Source organism: Equus asinus, chromosome 11 (genome assembly GCF_041296235.1).
Source record: "Equus asinus isolate D_3611 breed Donkey chromosome 11, EquAss-T2T_v2, whole genome shotgun sequence".
NCBI classification, from domain to species: domain Eukaryota; kingdom Metazoa; phylum Chordata; class Mammalia; order Perissodactyla; family Equidae; genus Equus; species Equus asinus.
Window position 1 is genome coordinate 82433918 of NC_091800.1, and position 14484 is coordinate 82448401.

The 14484-nt window shown below is 50.0% G+C and overlaps 1 protein-coding gene across 10 annotated transcripts in view; it reads left to right on the forward strand.

The window, feature by feature from the left end:
- ARHGEF7 (Rho guanine nucleotide exchange factor 7) overlaps positions 1–8525 on the forward strand; it is a 155074-nt gene extending 146549 nt beyond the window's left edge. For all 10 annotated transcript variants that reach the window (XM_070520159.1, XM_044779688.2, XM_044779689.2 and 7 more), the window contains 3 exons: positions 4100–4199; positions 4659–4713; positions 5625–8525. In XM_070520159.1, the coding sequence (XP_070376260.1) occupies positions 4100–4199; positions 4659–4713; positions 5625–5747 (278 nt within the window). In that variant the 3' untranslated portion in view covers positions 5748–8525. The remainder of the gene's footprint in view (positions 1–4099; positions 4200–4658; positions 4714–5624) is intronic.
- Positions 8526–14484: the final 5959 nt, after the last annotated feature.

Sequence of the window (14484 nt, forward strand, 5' to 3'; positions counted from 1 at the left end):
AAGAGAGTTCAGCACTCAGATGAATTTAGGAAATGCAGAATTCAAGTTGAATGGGTACTTTTACTGAAAACCTTCTGAAGACCTTCGGCATGCTGATGTGCACGGTGGAGCTCCAGGCGGTGGCTGTAGTGTTGAGCATTGTCCGGAAGTGTGTGCTGCCAGGACCCTGTGATCTCCCAGAACACACAACTCTGTGTTTTGTACAAAGTTTGGGAAAGACAGATCTTCACTGTGCTGGAACCATCGTGAACCTGTTCATCTGTGTCTCGGTCCCTTTCATAGGGTTTAAATAAAGTGATAGAACAGTTTTTGGTAGTTCTGCAGTTAAATTATTTTTCTAACCTAAATAATTCAGGGAAAATGTGCTGTGATGCCTCTAAAAATACTATCATGATCTTGGAGACAACTTGCTAAATCTATTTCCTAGAACTTTGTTCTTAGAGAAATAGCCAACTTATTAATAAACCTGACTGGAGAATGTTCCTTTATTGTTTTGTTGAAAGACTAAAATATTTTCAGTCATTTTAGAAAAGTATGTTATATTGAAATAAGGCAGCTTGTTAGCATCCTATGAATTTGTCTGCAGGCTAATAAATCATCTTCGTTTAGAAGCCTCCTGGCTCACCATCGAATCCATAATGGCATTTTTCACATTGGCACATTTCAGCAATCAAGCAGTTAGTACATTTTGTTTATAATATAACATTCTCTAACTTACGTTTTTATAATCTGTTGTTAAATTCTTGTGTGCTTAAGTGTATTTGCAAAACTAAGACCTTTGTCATGCGTGTGCACTGGTTGCACCAGTTCTTACAGGTTTTGTCCCTCTGATTTACTTAGGTCACACAACGGAATTTAAGGCTTTCATGTTTATGAGTTCATCTGGCAAAAAGATATTTATAAAATGTAATTTTTAAATCAGTCCTCAGAACAGCCCTGCAGAGGTAGTTGGTTAGGTCCTCCTGTTTTTCGAGTAGTGGGATTGAGGCTCGGGCTCAGTGCCGGGCCGAGTGGACTGAGGACCTCCGCGGACGGGCCGAGTGGAGTTTGGTCATCCGAGCACCTCTGCAGGGCAGTAGCCCACGTCTGCTGTCCAACCCCTTCTCTACAAGCAGGCATCCCTTGTGATTCTATTTCATATCTTCTTTGAACATTTTAATGGTGGAAACACATAAGGTAAATAGGTTGCCTAGGAAGCTAGAAGATGCAGAAATAATTGAAAAGACATACATTGATTTTAATCTTCCTGAAGTGCTGTTACGTAAGAAAATTTTCAACCCGTTGTCTCATAGCTAATCCATTGGAGGAAATGTATTACAAACTGGCTGTGACAGATCCACAACTGATGCCTTCTTGATTTGACGGATGCACAGTCAGCAACTCTCTGGGCTCCAAGCAGGTGACAGGGGAAAATCCAGGAGCAGGCTGAGTTGTCCCACGTCACTAGTTTGCTTCTCTTCATGGGGAAACTTAAAGCGAAGCCATTGGCTTTCTACACGTATGATGCACACATCTGACTCCTGATGAATCTGTTTCTCGTTTTAGGGAAGATGCACATGAATTAACTTTTCCTTGTATGAACATGGGTAACATTCACATTTGTATCAACAGCACAGGATTTTCCTTGGCCTTCAGAATTCTTAAGACTGCTGGTGTCCCTGTGCTTTCTTGGGAATCTGTTTCACACACCTACTTCCTTATTTCCCACGTGGCCCAGATGTCCCAGAGGCATCCCCATTAAGCGAGAGAGGCCTAGAAGAAGTCAGCCGGCACCGGCCGCCCCCCGTGGAGCCCTGGCACCTGGAGCAGGTCATAGTCCGGGGAGGTGGATTGTTGTCAGCATGACAGCATTTTTAAAAAGGTCTCCCTTTCTGGGACCATGTCTTGGAGGACATGACCTTCTGTCTGAAAAGCAGTTCCCTGGCTGTGCAGGTCACTGTGTGAAAAGGTGGAGTGTGGCCTTAACGAGGGGTATGATGGAAGAAAGCGACAGATCTGCTGGTCCAGGATTTGCAGTGCGGTGTGAAGCATGAAAACGCTAGCGGGCAGTCCTCTGAAATGTACTTGACAAGTTTATGTACAAATGTGCTCCTGTCTGCCAGCTCACTGCAGCTTGAGAGAGAATTCTAGGTACTGCATTTGACTGTGATGCTAAAGTTACTCTCAGTACACATAGAAGCCCTTCCCTTTACTGATGTAAAGTGGATATCTATATCTCTGTCTCGATCTTGAAGTTTGTGCTAGCACAGAATTGTACTGGCTTACCCAGAGCTTAATCTTCCTGCTCCTGGGGTAACCAGGCAGGAGGTTCACATCTTAGTTTTGTTCGGCTCCTGACGCCACGGTTTCACGGTGGGCTTGTGTTGATATTCCTCCCAGTCTGGGAGATGGGGACAGAGTGGGTCTGCAGATGTCCACGGCGGTAGGGACGGACGTGGCCAAGGCCCCGTGGCTGGTACACTCCTGTCCCTTGCTCTGTAGCTTGCTGTTGTGGAGATGGTGGAGCTGCTCCCGGGCCATTGTGACATTTTGTGAACCCTCTTGTCATCAAGCGTTGACAGTAATTGTTAATCTTGTTCCATTCAGAGGAGTAAAAGCCCGCAATAAAATGCTGGTGAAGCTATTCCTTAAACTGATATCTTTAAAACATTGTGTTATACTGAACGTCCCTCTGATACGATGATGAACAGGTGCCGTCTTGTGACTTGACAGACTTTTAGGAAGACAAACCAAAGGTAAACCAGGAAAACAGCAGCACGTCGAAGCACCATCTCTATAATTAATTGCACGTCACACACCAAGCGTATTTTTTTAATGGAGAAATGTTTAATTTATCACAATACCACTTGCAAGTGTTTGTATTCTGTGATAGAATTATATCCTTGAAATTTTCATCTGATGTAATTTTTCAAAAATATAAATGATGTATGTTAATAGTGCTATATAGCCTTTAAGGAGAGACTATTTATTTATTTGTTTATTTAATAGATTTTCTAATCTTCCGGGGAAGGTTATTGGATTGGCCCTGAGCTAACATCTGTTGCCAGTCTTCCTCTTTTTCTTTTTCTCCCCAAAGCCCCAGTACAAAGTTGTATATCCTAGTTGTGAGTCCTTCTAGTTCTTCTGTGGGATGCCGCCACAGCGTGGCTTGATGAGTGGTTGTAGGGCCACACCTGGGATCTGAGCTGGCCAACCCCAGGCCACCGAAACGGAGCACGCAGACAATTGCTGCACCGCTGGCCCCAGGAGAGATTGTCTTAAGAGAGATTATTTTCTTCCTTCATCCTTAAATAAGATTTGATTCTCTTTTTTCACCTTTTAAGATACATTTTTGGGTTCCCCAGTTAATTCCTAGCATACCTATTTTGCAGCAAACGTTGATTGAGACACTGTCCTAGGTTCAGTGGCATGAACGTTCCTAGGTTCAGTGTCCTAGCTTGGTTAAGTGGCATGCACATTCCTCTGATGTTGTGAACAATTCACTTCCTTCCATTGAGAAAAATGTTCATATTCCAGGGAATGCAGAATAAAGTTTTCATAAAAGAGCCAAGTAATAAACTTCACTTTTTTCTAAACCCTGTGCTGTAACATCTGTAACTGTTACTGTGGAGTTAAATGTTTGAACTGCCAGTTCACTGGACGCTCAGTGATTTATAGACGCTCAGTGTGTGTCTACTGCAGAGTCTGGTAGGTCTTTCTAAAGTTCCTGGAACATTATGGCTCAAAATTTGGTTGATTTGGATACCTATTCCAAAAAAATCTGAATATTCCAGAATATGCAGGGCACTATAGTCAACCTTTACTACCTATTGAAAATTTCGGAATTTAAAAGATCCATAATCCAGATTCAATTAATAAATTGCAAAAAGGCTAACATTTCCTCTTCTCTATAATGCTTTAGGCGTGAAAGGACTGGGTTCAGTAGACGTTGCTAGAGAAAACTGGTAAAAGTTGCCATTCCCTATTTTGTCTGGAAAGTATTCTTTTAATGTACAGTCCCTGGGATTTAATACTAATATGTAAGTAGTATTTATAGTCAAGTTTTTTTAGTTCCGCCATGAATTCACCTATGGGTTTTTTGTTTTTTTAATGATGGTAGGTTCACGCAAAGAATCTGCTCCACAAGTTTTGCTTCCAGAAGAAGAGAAGATTATAGTCGAAGAAACTAAAAGTAACGGTCAGACAGTGATAGAAGAAAAGTAAGATATATTCTAGTATTTTAAAGCAGGCATGTCTCTACAGAGGGGAGTGGGGTATGGGGGTGCATGGTGGGGAGGGGTGGAGGCATGGAAGGGAAGGGTGGGAGTGTGGGGGTGCATGGAGGGGAGGGGTGGGGCATGGAAGGGGCAGTGGGGGCATGGGGATGCACTGAGGGGAGGGGTGGGGGCGTGGGGGTGCATGGAGGGGAGGGGAGGGGGAGTCTGGCTTCAGAAACGACTGCTGCTTTCATCGTGGGTTGCCGTTGACTTGCCTGGGCTCTCCCCTCCCGTGCACAGAAGCTGGCTGCTCTGACACGCGTGGGCTTAGGTCTTCAGGAAACGGGGCAGAGCAGCACCGTTCACTTCACCTGGTGGTGTCTTGTCTCCTGGGAAGGTGCTTCTGTGTGTCCTCTTCATTCCTCTTTCTTGTTCTAGAGTTCATTCTGTTTTCTCTTTCAGGAGTCTTGTTGATACTGTCTATGCATTAAAGGATGAAGTCCAAGAGTTAAGACAGGTGAGTCATAATTAGTTTTCATAATCTTTTTTTTAATGGGGGAAAAGAGGAAAACACTATGTTAAAAATGAAGCTGGTCGTCCATAAGGAAAATAATACAGAAAGGAGGGCCTGTCTTTCCGAATTCCAGTAGATCAGATAATTGGTGTTCTATGAACGTGATAGACCAGGAAATGAATTTTTAAAGTGACTTATTTAAACTCTTTCTTTTTAATATATTATTTTTGACATCATCAACCATCTCAGAGTCTGTTGGAATTAGCGTTTAAAATATCTAGAATTCCATCTAGTCAGTAATTTTATCAGGTTCCTGCTGTGACACTTGTCCGCCACTTTTCTTGTATAACACACGGTCTTTGTTCTTAAGAAACCAGGTCAACGAATCAGTTAAACTTAACTAACCCAGTCTGTTTTGTATGTTTGTATATTATTTGTCTGTACAAGTGGACTTGCTCTCCGAGGAGGGGCGGTACGTCCTGCCCCCAAGGCGGGAGGTGTGAGGGGAGGCGGAGGAGAGCGTGAGCGCAGTGGTCTGGGCTGCACAGAGTGCTGGGGTGCCCGCCGGGCCCCTGGACGCGCTCAGAGCTGCTCCTCTTAGCCCCTCAGCAGCGTCCGCGGTGGCTGCGGGACTTCACCTCCTCCTTTGAGATTTTCGGGTTCGATTGTTAGGAACAGGAGACATTAGGGCTGTTTTTCCACCTGGGGTTGTCTTGGCTCCCAGGACAGCTGTGCAGTCAGGAGCCCTGAGCGTCTCTGTGGACGTGGGCAGTTCTGTTAAACACACCGTGACCGCAGCCCAGGGCAGACTCCAGCCCGGGGTTTCATCCGCGAGGCGCCCAGGTCTCCTGGGGAAAGGAAAGTCCTCTTCTCTGCCAAGGACAGTGAGTGTCCTGTGTGTGCTTCCTTTACAGGACAACAAGAAGATGAAGAAGTCTCTGGAGGAAGAGCAGAGAGCGCGCAAAGACCTGGAGAAGCTGGTGAGGAAGGTCCTCAAGAATATGAACGACCCCGCGTGGGACGAGACCAACCTGTGAGGGACGCCCTCCGTTCCGCCCTGAAGGCCGGCTCTGAGCCCAGGCCGCCGGCCCCGCGGCCCCAGCTGGGCAGGGCTGGACCAAAGCCATCTTCCTCTGCATGGACAAGCTGGAGTTCATCACACACATAGGAGCGGCCACACTGTCCTGAAGAATCCAAACACGAGGTGTAGACCCTGAGGACTGAGCTGCATTACCTGACTCTGTTAACATCGCAATTACCTCATTTTGCAATAAGCGCAGTGACTGACTGCAAGTCCTGGTCCTTCAGGCTTTACTGAGTAGATAGAAATATCATACAGACGTGTTTCCTGTAAATGCTCTCTTTTGAATGCGTATCCACGACTCTGCTGTCAGGGCTGATGCCCGTCCGAGAATTCCCTTCCCACTAACCGCCCTGGTCCGCGGACTGGAGCCGTGTCCACACACTCCAGGGAGCAGGCCGTGGAGGGCCGGGGGCTCTCGGTGGATGCCCGACTTGTTCTCCGCAGCGCTCCGGGAGGAGGCTCCTCAGCATCGCACCTGAGGGTGCCTGACGGACTGACCTTACTTATGTCTGCAGAGATACTTAGTACCGTTTGAACGTCTTCTGTGAAAGCCGTGTCGCAGTCCCTGGCCAGCAGTGGTCCCCAGGGCCGCGCTCTGGCCGAATGAGGGAGCGTCTGAGCCTCAGCCAGGAGTCGGAGTTGTCACACCCCCACCTCCGTGTCCCCCTCCGGGTGCACACTCTGCCTGCCTCGTGTGAATACTGTCAGCATCGGGGCGTCCTCACAGCCTCTGGGACATCACAGACTTGTATGCTCTGGGCCAGGGTGATCACTTGACAAGGTGCGCTGTGTTGTCCTCCCCTCAAAAGAGAAAGCTTCACTAGGACCTGTAAATAAAGTGTGTTATTTATTACATCTCACTGCAGCTGATGAAGACGAGCCAGGGTGACCGTGAGCTGCCCCGATGGGTGGGCTGCCTCTGTCGGGCCGATGTGAGCTCAGAGATCTGTTTGCCATCAGGGCACAGCAAGCACTGCAGTCACGCATCGCTTAATGACGGGGCTACGTTCTGAGAAATGAGCTGGTGGGCAGTTTGGTGGTTGTGGGAACATCATAGAGCGCACTTAGACAAACCTAGATGGTACAGCCTGCTGCCCGCCTAGGCTGTGTGGTGCTCACCTTATGGGACCACTATCGTGTATGCAGGTCTGTCATTGACCACAATGTTGTCATGTGGCGCGTGAGCTGCTTCAGCACTCGCTGGAGAAAAAAGTGTTTCCCTCTTTCTGCAAGAATAAAGCAATATAATTCTTCAATTCCACCTAAGTAATGCAAGTGTAACGTGGGTCCATCCCCCCAGTCCAAATGGAGCAGGAATCCTGTCCCATCCCGGCTCCGCGGGGCATTCGAAGCCGCAGCAGCCCCTGGCAGGCGGCTCAGCCATAGAGCCCAGCCTCCGCTCTGCCTCAGAGATGGCAGTGAAGGCACAGGAGCTTGCTGTGCGTTGCCCTTCTCTGAAGAGGTTGATTTTAGAGCAAGATAAGCTTTTTCACAGAGCCACTGTTACATCTTTAAAAACCAAACTTGCAGTGCCGTGCATTAGAGACTTCTCAGAACTACCCATTTGGCATCAGATGTGACTTTCAGTGACGTGATCTGTTGGTCAGGAGACCCTTTCACTGCATCAGAATCTTCTGGTGCCCTTGAACTGGGCAGCTTTGGAACTGGCGGTGGTCTGGTTTCCCCGGTTCTTGTTCCTCGGGCCCGCTGATCAGTCTCTGCCTGCCTGTCTCCCGCGGTAGGTCGGCTGCTTGAGCCTGGCCCCTCCCAGCTCTGTGCTCAGCAGGTGTCTGGGGCCCAGCATTGACCTGCCCACACTAGATCTTTCAACCAGAATTGCCAACTTCCTGTACTTAGCATTTCGTTCATTAGTGCTAAGACTAGAGAAGATTTTTTTTTTGTAAGTCCTATTTTTACATTTTTTGTTGATGCATAAGACATTGCAGTGGAAAACAGTTAAATCTGAGTGTACTGAAGTTTGCTGTCTTAAGCAAATTTTAACTCAGGAACAACATTCATCGCCTGAGCCCTCCCTCACTTTGGGATGGGTGATGTTGCCGTCAGCATCCCCGGATGGGTCTCAGAGGGAACCTGCCTTAACGGTTGACGCACTGAGTGAGAGCGCTTGTGTGTCCCGTCCCTCCCCTGAGCGGGGCGGCCGTCGGGATGCTTGTGGGATGCATTACCTTTTCTTCATGTGGACCCAGTATTTTACTTGGCTTTTAGGGAGCAGAGAAGATGCACCTGAGAGCAGTTCTACACACCTGCCCTGTTGTGAGCAGACCGCATCCGTTTCTCCATGTGACCTTCTGGGGGGTTGGGAATTGATGGGGATGTTAGAAAGGGGCACTGTTCACCCTAGGGGCCACTGCTCTGCTCTCACCCTTCACGCACGAGGAGACAAGCCATTTCCTATCCCGAGATATGAAGCACTTTCAGTTCCACGTGATGTTGCGATGTGGCGTCAGAGACTGTCCATCGTGCTTTGCGGTGTGTGTGCCTGCCCAGGTGCGCCTGCGTCCTGGACGTTGAGTGCCTCCCAGCTGTGTGCGCGCTTCCCGATGCCCCTCACTTCTCCACTTTCCTGGGACACGCAGAGGCCACCTGTACAGCTGTGGGACACTTCACGAAAATGCTACAGACGGTGTCCTGGCATTGACTACTCATGCTACATTGTAATTATTAAACTGATGACTTTTCTTACGTTACAAATACATCACGTTATCCTCCATGATGTGTTTTTGGTGTGCATGTCACCTTCACACTTTCTTTTGACTTTTTTATATTTTTAAATTCTGGTGTGAGTTTTTGACACTGGAAAATATCACATTTGCCTTGAAAATCTTGGGTTTGGGAATATTTGAAGATAAATAAGATTAAAAAAGAGAAAAAGTCGAGGCGAGGAAGAGCTGACCCTGCTCGGTGCGCCTCCACTTGTCTGCCTTCGTGGAATGGTGGCTTTCACCCTTCAGGATGCTCAGTAGACCGTGGTGAGGGGTTGAATAAGTGAAAGCATTTTTAAGATTCCTGTGGGGTCCTTGTAAGAAAGTCATATGACGAAAGAGAGGTGCTTGTCTGTCCGAACTGCGCCTGTCCCTGGCACTCCCTCCAGGCAGGGCCACGGTCCAGCTCAGAGGGCTGGAGATGGTACTCAGGGAAGAGAGGGGAGTGTCTATGAGTTCCCGCAGCATGTCCCTTCGCCTCCCAGAACTCCCCGCTTAGACCTAAGGAGCTGAGCATAGCACAGTCACCGTTGCCACTATAGTTTTCTGTTCGGTAACATCGTAACCACCACTTTGTCATCCTTCTACCAGATTTTTGGGAGAATTGGTAGGTATCTTGCAGAAAAAACAGTCTTTCTTGATGCTTGTATAAGTCGGTCCATGTGGTGGTTCACATTTTTCATAGTCCCAGAAGAAATTCTCCCTTGGCCTCCAGAACGCAAGCCTGCGAGGTAGTGAGGACGTACAGTGAGGCCAGCCCCCGCAGCCGTGAACGCTGGCGCGTCCCAGCCGAGCGCGCCGACCTGCGATGAGGGAGCCCTCGCTGGGCGTGGGGTGGTGGGGTGTCTCTGGAAGGGGGGCCTGAGGACCAGATGAAGGCACCGCTGCCCAGTGCGTCCATGCGCCTGGCTCGCCTCACAGCCTCTCTGGGTGGAGTGACTGTTGCACCAGCACCTAGCCACCAAGAACCAAAATGCAGCGTGTATCCCAAGTGTGGAGGGTTCCCATCGTTTCAGGCTAAAGCGAGTGGGCATTCAAAAATGCGCTTGTGTTGGTTTGCATTGTGAAGGGCATGTGTGGTGCCTTCGAGACCTCTAATTCAAATCGTTCATGTGCCAGGGGCAGTTTAGGCATTTATATTTATATTTTTCTTGCCCGTCTGTAATTACAAATTTCTGCTCATAGGGAAGATACAAACCACACAAGGATACAAAGTAAAAGCGGGCATCCCTCTTGCACCCCCCCCCCCCCAAAGTGGCTGATGTGACGTGTCTTACTCGTTCTTTTGTTCTGGGCAAATGCAGATATGGGGGGGGCAGTGACTTTCTTCCCCACAAACACCACAAATGAGATCCCATTGAGTATATTCTTCTCTAACTTGCCTTTTAAAAAAGTCTATGTGGGAAAAATCATAAATCCCAATACCACATCATAAACAAAAATAATCCCAGGTATATTAAAGACCTATATATAAAAAAACTTGAAAGTTCTAGAGGAAAATGCAGAATTTTTATGACCTTTTGCTAAGATTGCCTTTGTTTGAACGTACTTTAGGTGTCTTTCCATACAGGTGTGTGTAGGTGACCCGGTGTGTTGACAGCTGCCTAACTGTTTATTCTGGTCACTGGTGAGAGAGGCCTGGGAGACTCCGGGGTGGTTCGTGTGCACAGCTGCAGCAGCTGGGCGGGGGGCGGCTACGTCATCCACTCCTGGGGACGTACTGTGCATCTTTAAATTTTTACAGAATTTCCCAGATCCCTAGAAGGTGTTTTAGAAGTGACATCCTTGGCACTTTTACAGGTCTAGTTTCTCCAAAAAGGAATCGAGGTCTAAATGCCGTCTGAAACCTTCTCTTCGTTCCCGATACGTTCGTGTCGATGCTGTTGGCTCCATGATGAACATGCCATTGGGAGAAGTGGGATTGCACCTGCGCATCCATCTCTGTGATATATTTTTCTGTCCTTAGGCTCTTTCTCGGCAGATTTCTCGTGTATGTTGCAATAATTGTCTTTATAAAGCAATAAAGCTAGTCCTCGCTCTACCTCCATGACCTCCTCACTAGCCTTGTCTCCCGGCCCCCTTCCTCTAGAGCAGATCTTCACCGCACGGTGGGCGGGCTGCCCCTGGGCACTGGTGGTTCCCGCGGCGGTGGAGCCGGTCGAGGGCCGTGCTCCCCTCTGCCGTGGGGTGGGGTCGTTGCCGCCTGCCCTTAGGGTCATGTGTGCAGCTGGCCCGGGCTTGCCCTGGAAGGCCTGTGCTGCGTTACGGGGGTCTGCATCACTCTAAGATGGCGCTCTCCTTTCTAGGTTGGAAAGTGACAGGTATTTTCAGTGTTTTTCGGACGTGGTTGGAATTCCACCAGAGGAAGGTGAGGGCCCAGGAGCGAGATGCTGGACAGATTCTGAAAACTGCTCAGACAGCAGCATGGAATAAAAGGAAGTGTTGCCCTTTTAAAGAGTTACCCCACGTACAGATTATGCCAGGATGCCCTTTCTGTAGACTTTGCTGGATGATAATCATCTGGGCTCTGCCGGAGCTGAAATTGCTGCTGTTTTAATTTCTCCCTAACTTAGATGCAATAGTTAATTAACTTGATTTTATTTGTAAACAAAAGGGGTTGGTGTTTAATAGCTGGAAGGAGGAATGAAGTGGTGACTCTTTTGCATATGGCAACACTGCAAAATTAAAAGCTGGTGGCCGCACAGGATGAGGGAGTTAATGACTCAGGGATGCCCCGCCCTGACGGTGCTGCCAGTGTAACTGGCCGGCTGGGGTTGTGTGGTTGGGAGCCTCACACGGAGGGAGGGCAGGGAGGGGGATGGGGCCTGAGACCACACCAGCCAGCGGGCGCCGTCTGAGCCACATGGCCCGTGGGGGTGGGGGAGTCGTAGACCCTGGTCTGACCCGGAGCCCCCCTGGAATCCACAATGCTTTTGGTTTGTTTTGTCTTCTTTTCCAACAGCCGTATTAGATAGGTGTTTCTTACGATTTTCTTTTTGAAGACCTTTTCTTCTCTAGTGGTTGTCCCTGCACTATCGTTAACACAGCTGTGTGAGTTTCATGTGGCCGCTGTAACCAGCACCACACGCTGGGTGGGCTCTAACAGCAGACCTTTATCGTCTCCCAGTCGTGAGGCCAAGAGCCTGGAATCGGGCGTCAGCCGGGTCATGCTCCCTGTGGAGGATCCAGGGAGGACCTTCCTGCTGCTCCCGGCTCCTGGTGGTTGTGGCAGTCCCTGGAGTCCTTGGCTTGTGGCCTCATCGTTCCAATCTCTGCCTCCGTCGGCGCCTGGCCGTCGTCCCTCCGTGTGTGTGTGTGTGTGTGTGTGTGTGTCTTCACAGGCTGTTCTCTGTGTCTCTTTTCTCTTCCCAGTGGTGCCCCAGTCACATGGGATGAGGGCCCACCGTGAGTGTGACCTCATCTTAAACTGACCACATCTGCAATGACCCTAATTCCAAATAAGGTCACATTCACAGGTCCTGGGGGTCAGGACTTCAATGTGTCATTTTGGGGGCAACACAGTTCAACTCGTAGCAATGGGGAGAGTGGACCCGCATCCCTAGCCATCGGCCTGATGCCCTGCCTTCTGCTAGGCATGCCTGCCCTCGCGGAAGCCCCCGGAGCGTGGCTACAGTGGCGAACTACCTCCCATGCAGTGCTTAGTGATGAAGGGTGAGTAGTGAGCGGGGCCCGCAGAGGTGGTACTGGGTCCCAACGGTGCTTTTCCTATTTCGGGAAACGCACAACTACATTTTCCCGTGGAGAGACTGTCCCATCCATGACAGCGAATGCTCTTAGATAAATTAGTGAGTTGCTGAGTATCACGTGGGAACGGGACTCAGGACCAACAAAGGGGGAGACCAGCCCAGGCCAGGCTGGTGCTTCCTCCTCCTGTCCGCTACACCTCTGTCCCCCACAGGCCTGGCCTGACCGGTCAGCAAAGTGGACAGCAGCTTCACGGGGTCCGTGGTGGCCCTGCAGTCCTGGCCGTCACCATCACCCTGACGTGCCTCCAAGGGTCTCCCCAGACAGTGGCGCTCTGCGGGTCACAGCTGGTGGGCGGAAGGGGCATCTCGTCGTCCTGTGGCCTCAGGTGGAATCTGGTGACGAGGAGTCATCCTTTTTCTTCCTTTGGCCCCGCAAACACCACTATAACCACGTTCTGTCCTCAAGAGGTGGCCTGAGCCCCAGAGCAGTGGCCTGCGCTGTCGCCTTAGCACATGCAGCCTTCTCTGTCTTCAGTTGAATCAATCTTTGCAAATCTCAGACCCTCTTTCACTTCTCCTGGAAGCCTGTCGGGAGCACCCTCCTGCCCGCCAAGGGTCTTCTCAGCCTCCTGATGCAAACTCCAGCCTTCGAGCGACCGCGTGACTGTCTTCACTCATTCCCTGGGAGCTTGTTGAGAGATGAACGTGCACCACCTTCTGCCGTGGTTTGTTCCTGCTTCGATTCAAACGGCCAGGAGAGAGAGCCCGATGCCTCCATCTGGGGACCCTCATCACTGCTGGTGGGAACACAGAATGGTGTAGACACTTTGGGTAATAGTTTGGCTGTTCCTCAGAAAGACTCAACAAAATTCTACTCCTAGGTGTGTACCCAAGACAACTGAAAACACGTCCACACAAAACCTTGTGTGTGAATCTTCATAGCAGCATCTCACATAACAGCCGAAGAGCGGAAGCCGCCCAGATAACCGTCAACGGGTAAATGGATGAACAAAATATGGTCCATCCGGACTGCGGAATATTACTCAGCCACGAAAAGAATAAGGTTCCGACACATGCTACTTACTACCTAGACGGAACTTGAAACATGTACATGAAAGAACCAGACACAAAAGACCACACATTGTGTGATTCTGACGATGTGAAATGTCCAGCGAGGCAAATCCAGGAGACAGGAGGTAGTGAGGGTAGCCTAGGGAGGGATGAAGGGAGAAACAGCAAGTCACGTCAGTGGGTGCAGCATTTCTCTCTGGGCTCAGGAAAATGTTGTCAAAGGGATTGTGGTGATGGTTGCAAACGGTGAATACACTGAACACCATTGAATTGTAAGCTTTGAGTGAAGTGAATGGTACATGAGTTATATGCAGTGGCAACAGCGCAGCCCAGGGCTCTATTGGACAGTGGGCGACAGGCTGACACGGGGGCCACTGCAAGCCCATCCTAACCCTGGAAGTCCTCTGGATGTGGGCACCACCGTGTCAGTCATGTGTCAGTGAGAGTGCATCATCGCCCTCACGTTAGAAGGAAATTGAGGCCCTGAGAGGCTTGGTCACATGGCTAACGAAGGTGGGTCTCAAAGCCCACTTTGATGTTGCATGAGCAGTGGAGGGGCCGCCAGAATCCCCTGTGTTCCACCACTGAGAGCCCACGCTTTCAGGTCATCCTTGTCGTTTCATCCCACAGACTCTACACGTCCCCGTGGCTGATGCCGTCTCCTGGCCCCCACCTCCCACGTGGGTGCACTGTGGCTTCTGGAACTCCATCAGTAGGCTGGCACTCTTCTGTTGCCTTCACCCTCTCTGCTCCCCTGCAGCCTAGTGGGCGCTGGTTGGCCTCCCTGCAGCTTGGGTCCTTGACTTTCCCGGCCCCAGCCGCCTGCTCCTGGGGGTCACACCAGGACAACCCGCACCACAGCTTCCACTCTGAACCTCCCATGTGATCACGGCTTCCTGCGGAGGGCCCACTGCTCTGACGTCACCGCCAGCCCTTCCACCCCAGCGGGACTAGGGCTTCATGCCTCCTCCTCTCCGCAGCCTCTCGCACGTTTTCATCCCTCATCTCCCGGTGTGTCCTCGTGGGCCCCTTCCTGGCTAAATCCTGCTGGTACAACCACGCCTCCTCCTCTGGCAGAAACCATGGCCGGGTGAAGTCCGCTGTCCCTGCTCCTCACCTCAGTGATTGGGCGAGTGTGACGAGGGACACATCAGCCAGCAGCCGTGCTGGCCCCCGGGCAGGCGGTGTC